Source organism: Marmota monax, unplaced genomic scaffold (assembly GCF_021218885.2).
Source record: "Marmota monax isolate L192 unplaced genomic scaffold, Marmota_monax_Labrador192_F-V1.1 WCK01_AAM20220418_F8-fsc00008, whole genome shotgun sequence".
NCBI classification, from domain to species: Eukaryota; Metazoa; Chordata; class Mammalia; order Rodentia; family Sciuridae; genus Marmota; species Marmota monax.
This window is the reverse complement of record NW_026694432.1, coordinates 28,626,097-28,647,593: the sequence shown is the minus strand read 5'-3', so window position 1 is coordinate 28,647,593 and position 21,497 is coordinate 28,626,097. Positions and strand designations below refer to the sequence as shown.

The window sequence follows — 21,497 nt, the reverse complement described above, 5'->3', positions numbered from 1 at the left end:
TAGGTCCTGGGTTCAATCCCCAGCACCACACACACACACACACACACACAAAAAGTACATGTTATTTAATAGTACTATGGTTAGCATATTGAGAATAAATAATTCCAGTTTTCTTCCTGCTCAGAATTAAAATTAAGTTTAAAATTACATTCATTATTTTATAAATTCATCTTTTTAAAAAATATTTTTTTACTTGTTGGGGCTGGATATTTAGCTCAGTTGATAGAGTGCTTTCCTTGCATGCACAAGGCCTGGGTTCAAGCCCCAGCACCACAATAAATAAATAAATAAACAAATAAATAATAAAAATTAGTTGTTGATAGACCTTTATTTATTTGTATGTGGTGCTGAGAATCAAACCCAGTGCCTTACACATGCCAGGCAAGTGCGCTACCACTGAGCCACAGCCACTGCCCCAATTCATCTTTTTTTTTTTTTTTAATTCCTGTAGGTATGCTTGAATTCACAGAAAAATGTGACTCAAAGGACTGGCTAGAAATAGAGGTTTACAAACCATCTTAACGAGGGGAGGGGTCAGGATTTCAAAGGCAATTCATCTTTTAATTCAAATATTTGAACATCAGTTGTAGAAGAGACACTGTTCTAAGCATTTGTGATATGGTCAATGAAGCAAAGTCATCCCCAAGTAGCTTACATTTTAGTGGAACAGAAAGACAAGAAAGCAAATTAATAGTATATTAGGTGACAGTACATTTTATTTTAAAAATTTATTTATTGTGGTGCTTACACATGCTAGGCAAGCACTCTGCTACTTAACTAGATCCCCAGCCTGTGGTGGGGTCCATTTTATACAGGGTACTAGGGAAGAGTTCTGAAGATATAATATTTTATCCAAGACCTAAAATAGTGAAGGGAGAGAGGAACAAGTGGAACAGCCCTGAGGGACAGTAGACCCTGTTGAGGAATAGCAGTCTCTGCATGAGGTAAGGGCAGACTGCCCGAGGCCTGCTAGGGGACAGACAGGAAGGCCTTCAGATTTCCTCTTAGGTGGGATGAGAACCATCAGAGGGCTTGCGTGGGAAGGGTGGTCCTTTGCTTTGCACCATGTTACTTCCCAGTGCTTTATGCTGCTCAATCTTTTCTTGTTATAGATCGTCTATGCCGAAAGGCCTCTCACAGACAACCACAGATCATTGGCGTCTTACGGCTTGAAAGATGGGGACGTTGTGATTTTACGACAGAAGGAGAATGCAGACCCTCGGCCTTCAGTGCAGTTCCCAAGTAAGTTGGCGCCTCCTGTCTAGCATCCCCTCACGTGAGCAACAGTAGTTAGCAGAGTATAGTGGTTCTGAGTTTGGGGCTTATCATGGAGCCAGACTACTAGGGTACAGATCCTGACTCTGCTTCTTTACAACCTTGGACGTGGTTTGACTTCTAATTTGGCTTTCTCTTCTATAAGAAAGGTGCCATAATTACTTAACTCTAGCTCTTAGAGCTGAAGTGAGAATAACACCTTTGGCACGTAGCAAGCCATCAGTAAATGCTTGCTTCTGTTGTTATCAGTGATGATGATAGTCTTTTTTTTTTTCTTTGATTGGATTTTTTTAAACCATACGATTTATTTATTTATTTTTTAATCATACATGACAGCAGAATGTATTTTGACATATAATACATACATGGAATGTGTATACATCAATCATAATTTCTATTCTGCTGCCAATGATAGTCTTTATCCTGGGAGGAATTTGGGACTATGTAGCCTGTCATTCTAGTTCTCTCTTGCTGCTCTGTGTCTGGCCAACAGTGTACTGCCTTTGTGAAGCTTCTTATAGCCAGGCAGGAATTGGCATCCATGCTTCATATGCACTCATAGAACTTGGTTGTGGTCTCTCTTTACAATTTTCATCAACAGAAGAAGCTTATATTTTACATAGCTAGTAAGCAGAAGGCACAGGAATTAAAATGTGGTGCTTTTTCCATTATACCAGACTTGGTAAACTTTAAGCAGCTGAACCATCAAGTTCTGGTTCTTTCATACCAGAACTGTATTAATGATGTGAGAAGAAATTGTTATGTGTCTTGGCTGTCTGCATTTAGATTTAGAGATTTCTGTGTCCCTGAAATAACAGGCAGAATTGTGGGTATCCACCTGTACATTCTTTCAGTGGTGAGAAGATCCATAGTTTCCTTAGATACTCATGATCCACAAAATATTTATTAGATCCTTGTGTCGAATTACTTGTCGGGAGGTACTGGTTTTTTCCACTCTCTGCCATATTCTGTCACCATTCTCTAAACAGTGTTAACCAGCAGGTCACTTGGTTTTAAAGTCTGTGGTAACATATGATAGGAGTCTTGGGTGATGAGACTTAGCCTGGAACACAGTGCTTCCATTCAGCCTGAAACTGGAGCTGTGTAAGACAATTAAGCACTGACTTCTTCAGATCTGGATTGCATTAGTCCCTTGGGGCTACTGCTAAACTTTACAAAGAGTAGTCTAGGTTCAAGTATGCTAATCAACAAAAACCGAATCTTTCTTTGGTTAATTTGTTGAGGTTGTTAGTACTGGAGACTCACTGTTTTTTTTCTGTGTTGTTTCCTTGTGGACAAGACAGTCAATATGTTGTTAGTGGGAGGGATCTGGTTTACAAAGTAAACAAGTTTTTCAGAATAGTTTTGAAGTGAGTGGACTCTCAAGATAATGTGTAACGGGGGTAGAGATAAAATTTCTTGACCTGCCAAGAAGGCCCGTCCATATGTTTTGCTAGTTGGTGTAGATTAGTGACCTCACAGAGATCGTGCTGTTTTCAGTAGTTGTTGTGTCTGTCTCTCTCTCCAAAATATGCATCAGTTGAAGTCTATTTGAAGACAGTAGCTTGTTGAACTCATACTGCAAGGCCAAAATTTTAGGCCTGAGTTTAACCTGTCCTTTTTTTGTATTTGAGGTCCTTTTGCACCAGAATTTGGACAAGTTTGACCATTAAATATATTCTGGGGGGAGCTAGATGTGGTGGCAATTACCTGTAATCTCATCAATTTAGCAGGCTGAGACAGGAAGATCGCAAGTTCCTGACCTGCCTTAGCAACTTAGTGAGACCCTGCCTCAAAATAAAAAAAAAAAAATTGAAAAATGTAGATTTACTCAAGCTTGTTGCCCCATTCTAGCTTTGCTTATTTATTTTTCCTTTTTCTTCTTTTTTTATAACAGCTTTATAATTCATATACCGTATTATCCACCCAGTAAAGGATACAATTCAGTGGTTTTTAGTATATTCACAGTTGTGCAACTATCACTCTATCACTACAAGTAATTTTAGTTCATTTTTATCACCTCTACTTACTAGCAGTCTTTCATATTTTCCGGATGCTCCACAAGTCTGCTTTCTGTCTCTTTGTACGTACTCTTTCTGAACATTTTGTGCAATGTGTAGGTCTTTTATGTAAGGAATAGGGCTCCTGCACTTTTTTTTTTTTTTTAACATAATTTTTAGTTGTTGATGGACCTTTATTTTTATTTTATTTATTTGTTTGAAGTGCTGAGAATTAAACTCAGTGCCTCACACATGTGAGGTAAGAGCTCTACCACTGAGCCCTAGCCCCAGCCCTGCTCTTTCTTTTTAATAAGGTCAGCTCAGCCTAGAGTACAGCACCTGAGAATTGTAGTCTTTAAACCTGTGACAGCTTTTGGTGGACCCAGCAACAAGATCCTGTGCAGTTCCTTTTCTTCAGTTTTTCTCTCCTATAAAGTGATTATACCCACTAGCTCCAAGGTAATGAGAAGAGTAAATGGTGATGTACAGATGAGTGTATAAATTCAAAGAACTACTAAGAGCTCTTCCATTGGGCATAGTGGCTCAGGTCTCTAATGCCAGTGACTCCAGAGGCTAAAGACAGGAGTATTGCAAGTTTGAGGCCAGCCTTGAAACCTAGGGAGACTCAGTCTCAAAAAAAAAGAAAGAAAAGAAAAATAGAACTGGGCATATAGCACAATGGTAGAGTGCTGCTGGGTTTAATTCCTAGGGTAGGTTGGAGGGACTTCCCCAAATCAATGTATTTAACATAGACTTGCAGAGTTTAGCATCCAGTGTTTATGCGGTTCACTTGGTATGTATAGTGTTCTACCTCAAGTGGCAGAACTCTTTGAAGCATGTTAAACCAGACTAGGATTTTTCTCAAGACCCACATCCAGAGTTATGTAATTATATTTATTGAGACTATCTTTAATTTTCTGGAAACATAATAAATACTTGTTAACCTGGTCTGAGATAGTTTTAAGCCCAAAATTTGTGGTTACTACCATTGCCTGCTCTCCTTTCTATTCTTTCCTGTTGGTTGACTCTTAGTGAGATTCCAAGTGAGAAAAAACAATGGGGAAAGCCATTCCTATCTGCCATTACCATTGGCCACTGCATACCACATTTGAGCAAGTATTGACTGTTTCCTTTAAGTACTTGTTTTTTGGAGTCATTTGGATAAAGGTGATTGGTTTTTTGATTTTCTTCCCGCAGCAGACCTACCCCGGATAGACTTCAGTAGTATAGCCGTGCCTGGCACATCGAGCCCCCGGCAGCGCCTGCCTCAAGGAGCACAACAGCCCCACTCATCTCCTGGAGAAACGACATCCTCTCCTCAGGGCTTGGACAACCCTGCCCTGCTCCGAGACATGCTGCTGGCCAACCCACACGAGTTGTCCTTGCTGAAGGAGCGCAACCCGCCGCTGGCGGAGGCGCTGCTCAGTGGAGATCTTGGTAAGCTTCTATGTGTGGAGGGTTGGAGGTGAGGTGATTAGTTGGCCATATTGGTGGTCTTGTGTGAGGTGTGAATCAGTGCTAGTGTTCGAGGCTGCATGAAGGGCAGTAGTAGGCTCTAGAACTGAGACCCTCTGAACTGGTCTCTACTTTGTTTCTCATTGTTTTAGCAGCAGCTGAGCCAGGTTCTGATATTTTGACCTGCTCAGTTAGATCTTCAAGTTCAAGATCTCCAGGAAGTGAGCTTATCCCAGCTGAAGAGCTTTTAGTTTAGGACACCAAAATAACTCCTTCCTCAATTGATTATTTTTCAGTTGAGGTGGCCTTTACTTACAGAGAAGTACACAGATTTGAAGTTTTTAATTCACTGTGTTTTGACAAGCTATGTAACCCCAATAAGATACAGAACTTGTTGTTCACTCTAGAAAGCTCCGTTGTGTTCCCTTCTAGTCATTTTCCTCCCCCGGAGGCTGCAATGGATACTCAATATAGATTGGTTTTGTATATTTTTGAACTTGCTGTATATGTAATCATAGCATGTATGGTCCTTTGTGTTAGCTTTTTTTTTTTTTTTTTTTTTTTTAAGAGGAGAGGGAGAGAGAGAAAGAGAGAATTTTTTTTTTAATATTTATTTTTTTAGTTTTAGTTTTTCGGCGGATACAACATCTTTGTTTGTATGTGGTGCTGAGGATCGAACCTGGGCCGCATGCATGCCAGGCGATCGCGCTACCGCTTGAGCCACATCCCCAGCCCCCTTTGTGTTAGCTTTTTACTTCACTGAATTCTTGGATTTGGCCGTATTGTGTGTGCTAATAGTTCAAATGACCATGACCTTGGTTTCTTTGGTTATCACACCTAATTGCCAGAGATCAGAGACGATGGTGATAGCACATTTAAGTTTATACATTTCATGTACCACCATTTAAAAAATGGCAAAATACTTACATCTTGTTGTAGCAAGCAGTAGTTTTTTGTTTTGTTTTTCCTTTTGCTAATTTTCCTCATCAGTACACACAAAATACTGATAGACTAACATTGGTTTGCACTTAATTTATCTGGCCTAAGGCACAGTGTTACCAAGGAAATGAAGATAGAAAAAGAGAAAGGGGATTATAGAGTGCTCTGTTTTTTTCTTAGGTAACAGGATAATGAGGACAGTGGGCAGGGAGGCTTAGAGACACTTATGTGCCATTCAGATAGTCATTCCTTACTGGCTAAATTGAAAAGTTATCTGAGTAGAAACAGTACACAATGGGCAACTTGTTACAAAAATTAAAGATTTTTGATAATACTGTTTTTTCCCTTTTTCTTTTTTTAACAGTACTGGAGATTGAACCCTAGGTACTCTATCACTGAGCCAGTTTTTTTTTGTTTGTTTTGTTTTGTTCTTAACTTATATTGTGAGGCAGGACCTCACTAAGTTGCTGAGGCTGAACTTGAACTTGAGATTCTTCTGTTTTAGCCTCCTGAGTCACTGGATTGCAGGTGTGCACTATCACACCCATCTGAAAAAACTGTTTCTTTGTACTGAATTTAAATGAAGAAACAGTGATGCCTCGGAAATTCGAAAGAAAATGCTCATTTCAAAAAATTTTTAGGCATCCTGTCCATGTCTTTTTTTTTTTTTTTTTTTTTGTGTGTGTGTGTGTGTGTGTGGTCCTGGGGATTGAACCCAGGGGATTCAAGGCAAGCACTTTACCAACTGAGCTATATCCCCAGCCCCTCTGTTCACATCTTTTACAGTCGAATTTTGAGAAATTGTTTAGTGTGGGCTAGATATGGTGGCCGCAAACCTGTAATTTCAGCTGCGTAGGAGGCTGCGGTAGGAGGATCACAAGTTTAAGACTGGCCTGGGCAAGTTAGCAAGACCACTATCTTAAAATGGATGAGGATATAGCTACGTGGTAGAGCAACCCTGGGTTTACTTCCCAGTACCACTCAAATAAAAAATTGGTGTGGAAAATTACTGGTAAATAATGCAAATAGAGTGCAGCTTAAGATTTTTTCTCCCTTATTTTTGAAGAGAAATTTTCCAGGGTTCTAGTAGAGCAGCAGCAGGACCGAGCCCGGAGAGAACAAGAAAGAATTCGTCTCTTTTCTGCTGACCCCTTTGATCTTGAAGCTCAGGCAAAGATAGAAGAAGATATAAGGTAATGATCTGTTCACCTTAAGAGCAAGCCTCAGAGCATCCGGGTTTCCCACACTGCAGGGCATCTGGCATTGGCTGGACATCTGCTTGGAGGTAGCTTCCCTGTTTCAAAGTTGAGATAATAACCTGTCTTTTAGGTAATTCTTCTATTTTCCTCACATTTTGATCCAACATTACAAAGGTCCAGGTGTCTAACTTAATGACTTTCATTTTTTCCAAGAAGTGTTACAAAGATAGTGGAGTAGCACATAGATAGATTCAGCTCCAGGTTGGTGACCCCAGGACTAAGTAGAAACCCCATCTGGTGAGATGGCTAGGCTGATTACAGCGGCTGATTTGATTTTTTTTCCTTAGACATGTTGTGTGTGTCCTGATTAAATTCAGGGCTTGAAGATGATTGGATTAACAAGATAGCTCTGCTTGGTGGGGCCCTGTCGTCCGTCTGTCTTCCTTTGCTGTTCTTGTGCTGGCCAATTAGCTGACAGCCGGACTCACTTCTAGCTCCAGTTCTATGGTGCAGTGGTCCTCACCTTGGACTGCATCAAAGCACACAAGCTGCTTTTAAAAATGCAGATGCATGGGCCCTTCTAATGGATCAGAATTCCTCAGGAGTGGAGCCTAAGCAAGTGCAGTCTGCTAGTGCCAGCCATGGCACATAACTAGTCACAAGTAAGGTGCTATTTGAATAGAAGAACAGCTGAGCCTCCCCACCAATTTAGTTTCTGTTACTAATTATAAAGGTCTTAGTTTAAGTACGAAGAACATAACTGAACCAGTATGCCAGTTAGACTGTGTATGATAGGGGCTTTTATGGGGCTATTTTCTTATCTTTGATCACTTAAATGAGGCCTAACTTGGTTTTTGTATTTCTGTTACTTGGAAGTCAAATAATGCTTTTTTATTTCTTATTTCTTTGACTACACTTGAAATCAAAGAAATGTGAATTGTGTGCCAAAATCAGTTGATAGTTCTGAGCTATTCACTCATGTTCTTGTTGACTTCTGTTAATTGTATGAGAGAGAGAGATAGTAAGCATCTTTGAGAAATATCTCACTAGTAAAGCTACCCAGGGAGAGCACAATGTAGAAGATACTGCACTGAAGCTATAAGGGAGACCTGGCGGGTCAAGAATAGTTGCGTTTAGCCCAGGAAGCAGAAGGGGTGGGAAGGCGTCATATGCAAACTACAATACCGAGCTGTTGAAGAACAGAAGTGAAGTGGAGCATGTCCATGTGTCTCATGTTTCCTTCCATGGGTGGGGTAAAGGAAACTGAGTAATGCATCCATTCTTGAAAGGAGAAAACCTTGTTCCTCTGAAGAAGCTCTTCATATACAGAACCCAGAATAGCCAAAGTAACTGGTATTATCTTAGAGGATTTTTTGCTGAAACTTAAATTGAATTGGAGTCAATTCAGGATCAGGGTACACAATTAATTTTAGGTTATTTCTAAAATTAATAATGAGCAGCAGGATAAAATCTATGTAATTATATCAAATGCCTATTAAAGTTTTATCTGGCATGTCACATAGGGTATGTGTACGCTGAGCTGTAATAGCCTTCTTATTTGCCTAACTAAATTAAACAAGGGTGCCTTTGACTTTCTGGGAAGTTTAATATTTTATTATAGAACAGTTGATTACGCAGTCAGCTCAGTTGAGCTGGAGTGTCGTTACAGAAAGGACAAGTATTGTAGGTTGGAGCAAGGGTCAGCAGACTTTTCCATAAAGGACTAGTTGTAAATATTTTAGGTTTCGTCGGCCATACGATCTCTGAGCCTAGACTCAGTTCTGCCTCTGCCGTTTAAAAGCAGCCATAGACAGTGGGACAACATGTAAAATGCATGGTGTTGCTGTGTTCACATAAAAATGTGTTAACTCAAACTGATACTGGGCTGCAGTTTGGCAGCCCGTGGTTGACAGTGTAGTTTACCACCAATCTTGGACCCTGTTGTTTCTTCAGGTAAGTTGTGCAACTGCTGACCTGGTGGCATTTGGTAGTACTTGTAGGAAGAAGTTGGGAATGAAGTTGGGAGTTGCTGGAGTGAGCCGCGACTCCCTTTTACATGCTTCTCTTGTATAAGAATTAGTTACGCTGAATTTTCAAAGAAATGATTTGATGAGCCTGGTGAACCCATAGTAAGTGTATGCAGTTTTCAGCAATAGATAGAGGCATGTTTTGAACATCTGCTCTTCCACCACTAGTTGCTTTACCCCTCTTAGCCCCTGTGATGGGAGGAAATTATCATTATCCTCATTTTATAGGTAGAGTTAGGTGTACACAGCCAGTACAGTTCAGACAGTCGAAGTACCTGTGTGTTGGGTGCAGTGTGTTAAATGGGCTGGCTACGGGGAGTATATTTACTGCCCAGTAAGTCCTCAGTGAAAATTGGAGCTTTTATGAAATTCTAACATTGTACAGTATAAAGATGGTCATGACCCTGCCCTCCAGAAGTTTATTTTCCTACTTTTGAGCATATTTGTTTTACATGAGGGTAATTTTGGTGCCTTTAGATTTTCTGCCCGCTGCAGATCTCATCACCTCCTACTAAGCCCTTCTGTAGGATAGAACACCAGTTTCTATCCCATGACTCAGCTGCTCTAGTTAGCGCAGAAGACATGTACAAACCTGTTGTTAACATCGTGACTTTGAAACAGATCTCTCTTCTTGGAAACGGTGCTTTAGTGCGCCTGGTTTTGGTTTGTTACAGGCAACAGAACATTGAGGAGAACATGACCATAGCCATGGAAGAGGCTCCGGAGAGCTTTGGCCAAGTAGTGATGCTCTATATCAACTGCAAGGTGAACGGACACCCTGTGAAAGCCTTTGTTGACTCAGGTGACGGCTCCATCTTTTATATCTCAGTGCCCCCACATCCTGATCTGACCCCGGAGTGTTTGCTTAGAGAGATCATTTATTAAATTGCTTCTTAACCAGTTTTCTATTTTGCAGTGTCTCCTTTATCTTCCTGCCTCCCCTTATTTAGCACCCCTAATTTTCTCAGGCAATTCTATAAGAAATTGGGAGTAATAGATTTAGAATAAGGAGCTTCAGGGAGGAGCTGTGTAAGGTATAGGTCAAAAATATTTCAACCTGGTCTGTGTGCCAGCACCTGGTCAGGAGCTGTGAGGAGTATCAGGCCAAACAGGGTACAGAACTTAGCGGCCAGGCAGGAAAGGGAGCTTGCCTCTCAAGGCTGCAGGTAGTTTATGTATTAATTGGCACCTCTTCTCCCAAAAGTAACTCTTTGCTTTTTAGCATGAGCACACTGTGACTGCCCCCTGGGGTGTGACCAAGTGTCTTAGGCATCCTGGTTCCTGTGTTTCACTCCAGGCTGTAGAGTAGGGCAAGTCCTGGAACAGAGAAGCCCCTGCTCAGATGAGTGGCCTCCCTTTGTTCACCAGAGACCCTGAGCATATACTTTGCTTTAGCTGTTGTCATGAGTTTGTGTCTTGAGATGCAAACATTCTTGGGAGTTTTTGTTTTTTTTTGGGGGGGGGGTGTTGTTACTAGGGATTGACAGCTGAGCCACATCCCTGTCCCATTTTTATATTTTATTTAGAGACAGGGTCTCGATGAAGACAGGTTCATGCTTAGGGCTTTGCAAAGCTGCTGAGACTAGGGTGAACTTGTGATCTTCCTCCCTCTGTTTCCCAAGCCGCTGAGAGTACAGGCATGAGCCACTGCACCCTTTGAGAAGTAAATCTAATGATTGGGCTTTAGAGATAAAGTGCCTGTGCTGAGTGCTCAGTGGGAAGACTTACTCACCAGGGTTCAGAGGGCTCCGGCGTGAGTGCAAGAGAGAAACCCACGTGGGAACCTGCTTTACCACCCATCTGTACTGTGCCAAGCGCCATGCCAGCTATTCATGAGTACCATCAGGCCATTGTCTTTCATCCTCAGACCATCCCAAGAGTTGTGTTCCTGTTTTTCAGAAAGGAAATGGCTGGGAGAGGTAAAGTCCTCTCCCAGGCATGCAGAGTTGATGTGTGGTGGAGTGTGATTCATGCCTAGATCTGCTTATTGCCAGAACTCTTCACCATTGCGCCAAGCCAGCTGAGTGTTGGGTGGGCATAAAGATCACATTCTCTTTCTGACTGGAGCGTGCAGAGCATATTCCCAAAGAGAAGATGTTTAAGCTGAAGCGTGGGAAGAGGCAGGAGAACAAGGAAAGGGCCATTCACCCTGGAGTGCTTACTTTAATTATTGTAACTATTTAATTAATTAACAATTAATTAACTATTTTGAAGTAAGGTGAGGAAGGAGGAAATAAAAAGGATTGCCCTCTTAAAATCCCTTTTTCTTGACTATTTCTAGGCCTTGTTGAGTCTTTCCTTTCTCAAATGCCAGGAGCTTTCCGTGCTAGTCAGGGGTAGGGTTCTAATGGGTGAACTGAACAGGATGTGCTCGATTGAATGAGAGGTGGAGTTGCTTAGGGGAAAGTAGGTCTTGAATTGGGCCTTGGAGGTAGCAGGGTAGGGACCCAAGGGAGCTAGAGGCAAAGGAATCTCGGTCCTGCTCCTGACAACCTGGGGAGGGGCAGTGCAAGACTTGGATAGAAATACTGAGGTGTGGTTTGACAGTCTAACGCAGAGCAGAAACCCTTGAGGACTACTAAAAAGGGAGAGAAAAAGTGATTCGAAGGTGATAGTTTAGTAAAATAGAAGGCAGAGACAGATCTGGAGAATCTGTACCCCCTAAGGGTCATAACTGTTTCCTTGCTTTAAACTACACATCCACAGAGTGGTTTGGAAGCCAGAGAGGTAGTCCATTTTCAAGAGGAGGGGGTGTGAGCTAGGTCAATAGCTATGGTTAGAAAGGGAAAGGTTGGGGCTAGGGCTGTAGCTCAGCAGCAGAGTGCTTGCCTAGCATTTGTGAGGCACTGGGTTCAATCCTTAACACCATATAAAAATAAAGTAAAACATGCTATCCATACACAACTACAAAAAAAAAAAATGATAATAAAATAAAGGGAAAGGTCAGAAATAGAATTTATTTGTTTATATGTTTAGGACAGAGTGTGAGATCAGAGGGAACATGGGAGAAATCAACAGTGAGTTCTGCCCAGGTTTTAGGACTACAAGGAAATGATTTCATTGCAAAGAAAAAGAAATCCAAAGTGAGAATTATTTGTAGGGAGAAAAATTTTATACCTTTTGGCTCTGAGATAGACATGTCCAACACATAGGAATGTGGAACTAGAGTTCAAGGGAGATGTTAGGATTATAGGTGAAAATTGGGAAGTTGTCTTTTTTTTTTTTTTTTGTAGATGGACTCAATACCTTTATTTAATTTATTTATATGTGATGCTGAGGATCTAACCCAGAAACCCAGTGCCTCACATGTGCTAGGTGAGCATTCTACACTGAACCACAACCTCAGCCCTGGGAAGTTGTCTTTTATGTGGGCCAACTTCAGCTAAATACCTATATATACAGACAGGAGAAGATACCCTAAATGGCCTCAACTTTAACAGGAAGAAGGCCTGATTTGGGCCCAAAGAATGAGGACTTCACTTCTGTTTCTTGGGATAATATAGTTTTTCGGGTTAGTGTGTTTTGGGGTTTTTTTGTTTGTTTGTTTGGTTGATTTTGTGTGTGCGTGCGTGTGTGTTTGTGTGTGTGTGTGTGTTAGTGGAGATCAAACCTAGGGTCTTCAGCATGCTAGGCAAGTGCTGTTAGCACTAAACTATATCCCTAGCCTTAGGATATATTTATTTTTTATTTTTATTTTTTTAGTTGTTGATAGACTTATTTATTTGTATGTGGCGCTGAGAATTGAACCCAGTGCTTCACACATGCCAGGCAAGTGTGCTACCAAAGTGATAAAATGCTTAGAAATACTCCTTGAAGCTAGGCACAGTGGTGCACACTTGTAATCCCAGCAACTTGCAAGGCTGAGGCTAGAGGATGGCAAGACCCTATCTCAAAATAAAAAATTAAAAGGGATAGAGGGGTAGCTCAGTGTTTGAGCTCCCCTGGGTTCAATCCCCAGTGCCTCCAAAATAAAAGGAGGGAGGCTTCATGAAAACTGTTAGTGGTATTTTATCATTTTTATTTATAGAAATAGTAGTCATGGTTTGAGCTTTTAGGAGGCCCTTTCTAGGTAGTTTTTGCTGTTTTTTTTTTTTTTTTTTTAGTTGTAGTTAGACACAATATACTTATTTTATTTATTTGTATGTGGTGCTGAGGATCGAACCCAGGGCCTTACACATTCGAGGCAAGCGCTCTACCGCTGAGCCACAACCTTTTTATTGATAAAGTTTTGTTAGTTTGTTTTTGGTGATGGACCTTTATTTATTTATTTACCTGTGGTGTTAAGAATCGAACCCAGGGCCTCACATATGCTAGGCAAGTGCTCTACCACTAGGCCATGACCCCAGCCCTCTATTGATTAAAAACAGTGGGATTCGTTGTTACCAATACACATGACAGGACGACATAATTTGGTCAGTTTCATTCCCAAGTATTTCCCCTGGTCCTCCTCCCTCCTTCCCTCCCTCTGGATCCTTTCCTCCACTGGTCTAGCTTTGATTTTCATGAGATCCTTTCTTTTCTTTTTTCCTTTCTAGCTTCTGCATATGAGAGAAACATGACCCTGGACTTTCAGACTTGGGCTTATTTTGCTTAAATACATACTCTCAAATTTTATTCATTTTTCCTGCAAATGACATAATTTCTTCTTCTTCTGCCTTGTTCATAGTGTTGTATTGTGAATCTTACCACAAATATGGATTTTTCTTTTTTTTTTTTTATCATTTAATGTTTTTCCTCTCCCCCTTCAGGTGCCCAGATGACCATAATGAGCCAGGCTTGTGCGGAGAGGTGTAATATAATGAGGCTGGTGGACCGTCGGTGGGCAGGGATTGCCAAAGGAGTGGGCACCCAGAAGATTATTGGAAGGGTACATCTAGGTGAGTGAAAGCTGCTTGGGTGTTGCTGTATTTTTGTAGGGTATGTATAGAATGATAGATTTTAAGATTTTGGACAAACTGTCTTTCTTGTGGGTACATTGGATTCAGCAAACTTTAATTCCCCGAAATCCTGTGTTTACCAAGATTATATGTACATGTTTTCATTGGTTACCAAAAAACTAGACTACACACTTATATTTCCTGCTTTCCTGCTCCCCAGAGGTATTCACCCCTGTTATTTTGGCTGATTTCTCCCCATCCCCACCCCCACCCTCTTCCTCTCCCTCTCCCTCTTCTATCTTTCTTTTGTTTTTTGTACTGGGGATTGAGCTCAGAGTTGTTTTACCACTGAGCCACATCCCCTGCGGGTTTTATTTTTTATTTTGAGACAGGGTCTCACTAAATTGCTTAGGGCCTCAGTAAATTCCTGAGGTTTATCTCAAACTTGAGATCCTCCTGCCTCAGCTTCAGCATCCTGAGTTTACCTCCATATTTCTACATAATGGGTTTATACTGCTGTTTACTGATATGACTATGCAAATGCTTTTGAGAGGTAGACTGACTAAATATAATTGCTTTTCTTTTTTATGTATAGTATTTTTTTTTCTTAGAATTACTAATTGTCCTTTTGGGGAGTGTCATTTGTTATGTGCCACTCATCTCCAGACACTTCCTCATTATGCAAGTGTTTTGTACACTTCTTTCAAAGCCTGGATAATGGTTCTAGACCTGCTCCATGGCTGTTTTTTGGGAATTTCTCTTGATCCTGTCCTGAGAATCCTTTTTCCTCTGCTGTGTTGTATTAACATGAATCCCATGTCTTTCCCTTTTTAAAATTTGTTCTTGCTATACTAGGGATTGCACCTTGTGTGTGCCAGGCAAGCAATGTACAACTGAGGCAGTCCTTCCATCCATAGTTTTGAGACATCGTGCCTTACCCTTAGCATTTTCGGTGTTGCTGAAGAGCAGCTGTATGGTCTTGGTCCCTTTTTTTTTCCTGTAGCTTGTAGACCTTCTCTTTGACTTGAGTCTTTTGATGTACTTAGGTACGACTGTCCATCTCCTGCACTGGCTACTTGATGAACTTTTTAATCTGGAAACTCACGTCCTTCAGTTCTAGGGACATTCCAGTCTATGTGAATGGTTATTTGGATGGGCATCCATAGTGCTTGATATCTTAACTGAAGGATGGTCTGAAAGTGGATCAAAAAGTCAGTCTAGTATCTTTCCCTCATCCTCCTGGTTTCCAGTCAGGTGCTTGCTTTGTATTTGCTGTTCTCTGTACCCACCTCTGCTGAGAGAGCCCATTTCGCCTCTTTAGGATATACACCCAAGTCTGCCAGTGGAGTGAAAGGTAACCAGCCTGGCAGAGTATAAGAGGCATCCCAAGAGCTGATTGGACCTGTTCATACTTGGTCTGCCTTCTCCTTCTGCCACCTTCGCCTGTTTGCAAAGCTGCCTTTGACCTTATAGGGTCTGAGATATAAACTGGGCCACTTTCTTCACTGTCATCTGCTTTCCAGTTCCAAAGTTGTTTTGTGTTGTGGTTTGGTTTGAGGTGCTGAGGATTGAACTCAGAGGCCTTATACATGTTGGGCAAGTGCTCTACTTCTGAGGTACATCCCCAGCCCTGTGCCCTCCCACGCTTGTGAAAGGTGGTCATATAATGGATATAGTTTTATGCTTAGCTTTTTTGGGGTGGGGGTGGGTACCAGGGATTGAACCCAGGGGAGCTTAACCATTAAGCCTCATCCTCAGAACTTTTTATTTTTTATTTTGAGACAGGATCTTGTTGAGTTGCTGAGGCTGGTTTTGAACTTGCCATGCTCCTGTCTCAGATTTCCAAGTTGCTGAGAGCACAGGTGTGCACCACTACATCCAGCTCTGCTCAGCTTTAAGAAAAAATAACATAACATTTTCCCAGTATCACTCTTAAGTTTCATAAGAATCAGTCAGATAAGTGCATAGCTTTCTGTTATGGGCTAAATGATCAGCTTTTGGGATATGCCCCCCACACACACACACACACCAATATTTTGTTAGTATAACATGACAGTAGATTTTTATGCACATTTTGAGTGTTTTTCCTTAGCCTAAATTCCTGTGAGATTACCAAGTGAAAGTAATGAATGCAAAGCCAGTCATGGTAATGCATACCTGTAATCCCAATGACTCAGGAGGCAAGAGGATCTCAAGTTCAAAGCCAGCCTCGGCAGTTTAATGAGGCCCTAAGCAACTTAGCAAGACTCTGTCCCCCCCCCCAAAAAAAAAAAAAGGCTGGGGATGTAGCTCATGGTTAAGCACCCCTGGGTTCAATTCCTGGTACCCACCTGCCCCCTAAAATGTGTGTGTGTGTGTGTATGTGTATGCCTTAAGGCTTTTCATATATTGCTAACTTGTACCAGTTTAGTTTACCCACCACTTTATGAATATTCATCTTAATGTCCTATACTATTAAATGTTATTCATTTTCTGCCTTAAATTTGTAAATTAAAAAAAGGTGGTTTCTTGGGGCTAGAGTTGTAGCTCAGTTGGCAGAGCATTTGCCTTGCATGTGTGAGGCACAGGATTTGATCCTCAGCACCACATAAAAACAAATAAAATAAAGGTATTGTGCCTGTCTACAATTAAAAAAATTTTTTTTTTTGGAAAAAAAATGTGGTTTCTTATTGTTACGTTTATTGCAAATGGTAGCTTTTCTACCTGTTCATTTTTTCCTTTCATGCTTAATTGAACCTGTGTTTTGAACTATATGGGCTGTGTATTAGGATCTTTGTATTTCTTTAATTGATTTGTTTAGAATAGAGTTTAAATGCCTTGTTCTTACATGTCCTAAGCACAGTAGGAGTGAAGAATTGAGCAGAAATAGTACAGGTTGGTTGCTTTAGAGGCTGAATTCTCAGGTTTTTCATGGTTGTGAGAAGATAATAGGAGATACAGGCAGGCTGTAATCCTAGGCACTCTGGAGGCTGAGACAAGAGAACCACAAGTTCAAGGCTAGCCTCAGCAACTTAGCGAGATCCTGTCTCCAATAAATAAAATAAATAAATAAATAAAAAGGTGGGTATGTGCCTCAGTGATAAGGCACTTCTAAGTTTAATCCCCAGCACCCAAATAAATAAATAAATGGATGAATAAATAAAGGTGGGTGTGTGCCTCAGTGATAAAGCACTTCTAAGTTTAATCTCTAGTACCCCAAGAGACAAAATAAATTCCAGTCCCTTGTGTCCTTGTGAGTGGACTGTTTTGCAATTCTAGCATGACAGATATAAAGAAAACCTGTATAACAATCTAAATAAAAGCTTTCCCATGGATTAGGACACTCTGTTGGAGATCATAATTACCATATTTGTCTACAGAGTCACAATAACATCCAAATTCTGGTTTTTTAAATAAGATTATGTATGCTAATTTTAAATTTTGTGTGGGCCTGTTACTTAGCAAGAAAGGCAAGATGCTCTAGAATAAGTCTTTGTTCTAGATATCAAGTCAAAGGACTATCTAGAAGATACCAAAAGGGACATACTCATGCTTAATTGAACTTTGATGAATTAGAGATGATGTCCTTACAGAGCAGATGTCATGTTTCAGAAAATGCTGCTGGGACATTTGGGCGTTCATGTGTAAAAATGGATTGATTAGAAATTGGACCCTGCTCCACCCCATAGACACAAGTCAGACCAGGTGGAGTCAAGATAGAGCTGGGAAGGCAGAGTCAGCGCTCTGGGAAGAGAATGTAGAAGGATATCTTGGTAGGGAAGGAGTTCTTTAAAAGATAGGAAGGAAATTATTTATTTACTATGTTCCATCAGTCACATTAAGATTAAGAACTTGAGCTGGGCACAGTGGCACATGCATATAATTCCAACAACTCCAGACAGAGGCTGAGGCAGATGATTGCAAGTTTGATCTCAAATTAAAAAAATGAAAGCGCTGCTAGCGTGGCTCAGTGGTAGAGCACCCCTGGATTCAATCCCCAGTATGTGAGCAGGGGCAATACTGCAAATAACGTGAACAACCTGAGAAAGAACTTCAGTAACATAACTAATGAAGGGTTTGTGTTTGTATCTGTGTTCTCCAGTTTGGTGGGAGAGAAAAGAGGAACATTTATGGCAATAATTGAACAGGAAATTCAGCTATCTTTCCACTGGAAGAGGAAATGCAAATAGTTAATGATTATATGAAAATTTGCTCAACCTCATTATTCATACAGGAAATACAAATTCACTTGCTAGATTAGCAAAGATTTAAAATCTGTTATCAAATGTTGGTGAGAACATGGAGCAGCAGGAGCTCATTGTGCTGGAATCATTTTTGAGGATAATTCACTACCACCTAGTGAGGTTGACACAGCACACCCAGAACCTGGGGATTTTACTTCCTAAAATGCATTTTAGAGAGGTTCAGGTAGACAAGGGGGCCACACACCATGTGACAGTCCCATTGCTCAGGTCAGCAGAGACCAGTAGCTGCCGAAGGAGCCCAGTCACTGCGAGTGAGGGCACCAGTGGGGGCTGTTGGCCTTTGCGGTGCTCTGGGGGGGGCTGAAAGTGAGAGTAGTGGAGGCATGTGCATCTGCTGGGCTGTATCTCAATTTTTTTTAATATATATTTTTTTAGTAGTTGGTGGAGCTTTATTTGTTTATTTATGTGGTGCTGAGAATCGAACCCAGTGCCTCACACATGCTAGGCAAGTGCTCTACCACTGTGCCGCGACTCCAGCCGCCCCCGCCCCCCCAGCCTTTTTTTAATAAAAGAGGTAAATCTTAGTTCAAAACTAGGAAGTAATGTGCTGCTTAGAAATACGTACAAAACTGGCAAAAAACAAGGAGAAGCCGGGGATGATTGACACAAAGCCAGGATAGTGAGGAGGGTGAGTGGGTGTACATGAGGCTCTTAACTAGAGGAATAGACAATGAGTCCCAACTTTCAGTTTTAAGTTTTTTGCAGTACTAGGGCTTGAGCCCAGGTACTGGTTGAACACTATACCACTGAGCTATACTTCCAGCCCCTTTTTATTTTACTTGAGTCAAGGTCTCACTGAAGTACTGAGGCTGGCCTCAAACTTGACAATCCTCCTGCCTCAGCATCCCAAGTTGTGCCCTGCACTTGACGTGGGTGTTTATTATACTTTCCACTATAATAAATTTTATATATTCTTCAGCTTGCTGTTTAATGATAGCAAAATACTCTTTTTTTTTAAAAAATCTGAGAAATATCTTTTTTATTTTCTGTTTCTCTTGGTACTGGGAATTGAACCCAGGGATGTTTGACCACAGACCCATATTTCCATATCTATCTATCTATCTGAGACTGAGTCTTAGTCTTGCTAAGTTATTAAGGATCTTACTAAGTTGCTGATGCTGGCTTAGAATTCGCAATCCTCTTGCCTGGACGCTGAGTTGCTGGAATTATAGGTATGAACCACAATGCCCAGCTACATTTTATTTTATTTTTTGAGACAGTTCTGCTAAGTTGCCCAGATGATTTTCAGGCTAACTCAACTGTTAACATGCTTTGCCTTGGCTTTGATTGATTGCAGGAAGTGAGACACATAATGATCAGTTCATTTCCAGAGTTCACCTGGGTCTTTTGAAGCAAACATCAGTAACCTGTTCTCTTTGTGCTTTAGCTCAGGTTCAAATTGAAGGTGATTTCCTGGCATGTTCTTTCTCTATACTTGAGGAGCAGCCCATGGACATGCTTCTGGGACTAGACATGCTTAAACGGCATCAGGTAATGAAGAACTTGTTTGTACCTACTTCTTGTGTGTTCTGTGGCCATTATCTCTGTGGCAAAACCAAGAAGCGTGACTTTCATACCCACAACGTCAATCCTTAGTTGATTGTTGTTCCAAGGTTGAAGTGATGCATCATTAGAAAGAGACAATAATTTGAATATATATTAATTCATGGTCATATTTTTATTTCTAGCCTGAAGCCTAATAATTTAAGATATAACACCCTGATTAAAGAAATAGTGTTCACTGGGTAATAAAACTTTCATAGTGGGCTTTTATATGTAGTCGGTATTTTTATGTCTTTTTTCTTTTTTCAGTAATGGGGATTGAACCCAGGGGCAAACTACCACTGAGTTATTATGCCCAGCATTTTTCCTTGACTTCAGACAGCCTAGACCTTGGATTTGTATTCCTCCTGCCTTAGCTTCCCAAGTTGCTAGGATAATAGGCATGTACCTCACATGTTATTTTTGAATATTTAAAAATTTAATTCCAGCTGGGTATGCAGTTAAGTGGCATAGCTTTCACCTAGTGTGTGTGATGCCCTGAGTCAGATTCCCAACACCACACACAAACACCCCAAAATCCTAGAAAAGAATTTGCATCGTATTGACTTAACATTATGTATATATGTATACATAAATCCTAATTCATTAACTTTTACTATCTTTCTCTGTATGTTAGTCATAGCATAAACCAAAACTCTTCAATTTTATAAATATATGTGTGTGCAACTATCCTATGTTAAGTTGATACAACAATGACAGAAATGGCCAGGCACAGTGATGCATGCTTGTAATCTCTGACCCAGAAGGCTGAGGCAGGAGGATCACAAGTTGAGGTGAGCCTCAGCAACTTAGCAAGACCCTGTCTCAAATTTTAAAAGGAGTGGGAATGTGGCTCAGTGGCAAAGCACCCCTGGATCAATCTCCAGTATGGTAACTAAAACAAAGCAACAACACAGCATACATATAAAAAATATTTTCTAAAATTCGCCTTGTACATCTATCACTTTTGAGACCATTGGTGTAGAATTCAAGCTGTAATTTGTATAATATAAGTGAAAGAAGCAATGTATAAAACTATGAATAGTATGGTCTCAATTTATAATCAGAAGTGATCAAATACTTTTTTAAAGGCAAATAAATATAAAAGTGTATCCTGTACACTTTTATAAATATAAAAGTTTATCCTGTTATAAACTTTGAGTATTAAAAAGAATTCTAAATGGGGCATGGTGGCACACACCTATAGTCCCAGCTACTCAGAAGTCCACGGGAGGAGGATTCCATGAGCCCAGAAGTTCAGGGCAATATAGCAAGAGCCCATCTCAAAATAAACAAAAAGATCTAACTTAGCAGACAATGTCACCAAGGTTAAAATTTAAATGGTTTCCAGATAAAAGTAGAGTGTTTTTTGCAGCCATCTCTCCCTGTCCTTGTTGCTTTTTGTGAATGGAGTTTTAAATTCGGGATCATACTTTTTCTGCTTGGTGCTTTATCTGCTGTGGTCATTTCATTTCTTCCTCCTAAGTGTTCCATTGACCTCAAGAAAAATGTACTGGTGATCGGCACCACAGGCTCACAGACCACCTTCCTTCCTGAGGGAGAGTTACCAGAGTGTGCCCGGTTGGCATATGGGGCTGGGCGAGAGGATGTGCGGCCAGAGGAGATTGCAGACCAGGAATTAGCAGAAGCCATTCAAAAATCAGCAGAAGATGCAGGTATTTGGATGGCCAAGCTCTTATTGCTTGTGGTATCAGTGGGGGTAAGGACCTTTTCCATTTGTAATGAGTCTCACCATCGGTTTTAGATGTGCTCATTGTCTGTCTTCTTACTGCCTCCTCCCATCTCTTTATCCAATAAAGAGAAACTCTATGTTAGCAGATCAAGAAACAGCAAGTTCACATTTTGGTAGGCTTCTTAAAACATCTTTTTTTTCCTAAAGGAAATTATAACAGTAAACAGACACTTTGCAGTTCAGCAG

At 40.8% G+C, this 21,497-nt stretch overlaps 1 protein-coding gene across 6 annotated transcripts in view; it reads left to right on the top strand.

Moving 5' to 3' along the window:
- Ddi2 (DNA damage inducible 1 homolog 2) overlaps nucleotides 1–21,497 on the top strand; it is a 44,448-nt gene that overhangs the window by 9,557 nt on the left and 13,394 nt on the right. For 2 of the 6 annotated variants that reach the window (XM_046468925.2, XM_046468928.2), the window contains exons 2-8: nucleotides 1,113–1,242; nucleotides 4,473–4,712; nucleotides 6,736–6,862; nucleotides 9,570–9,697; nucleotides 13,644–13,772; nucleotides 19,404–19,507; nucleotides 21,045–21,234. In XM_046468925.2, the coding sequence (XP_046324881.1) occupies nucleotides 1,113–1,242; nucleotides 4,473–4,712; nucleotides 6,736–6,862; nucleotides 9,570–9,697; nucleotides 13,644–13,772; nucleotides 19,404–19,507; nucleotides 21,045–21,234 (1,048 nt within the window). Of the gene's footprint in view, nucleotides 1–1,112; nucleotides 1,243–4,472; nucleotides 4,713–6,735; nucleotides 6,863–9,569; nucleotides 9,698–13,643; nucleotides 13,773–19,403; nucleotides 19,508–21,044; nucleotides 21,235–21,497 lie in introns of those variants that run through there. The other 4 variants (XM_058571134.1, XM_046468929.2, XM_046468927.2 and 1 more) reach the window with 4 other exon arrangements.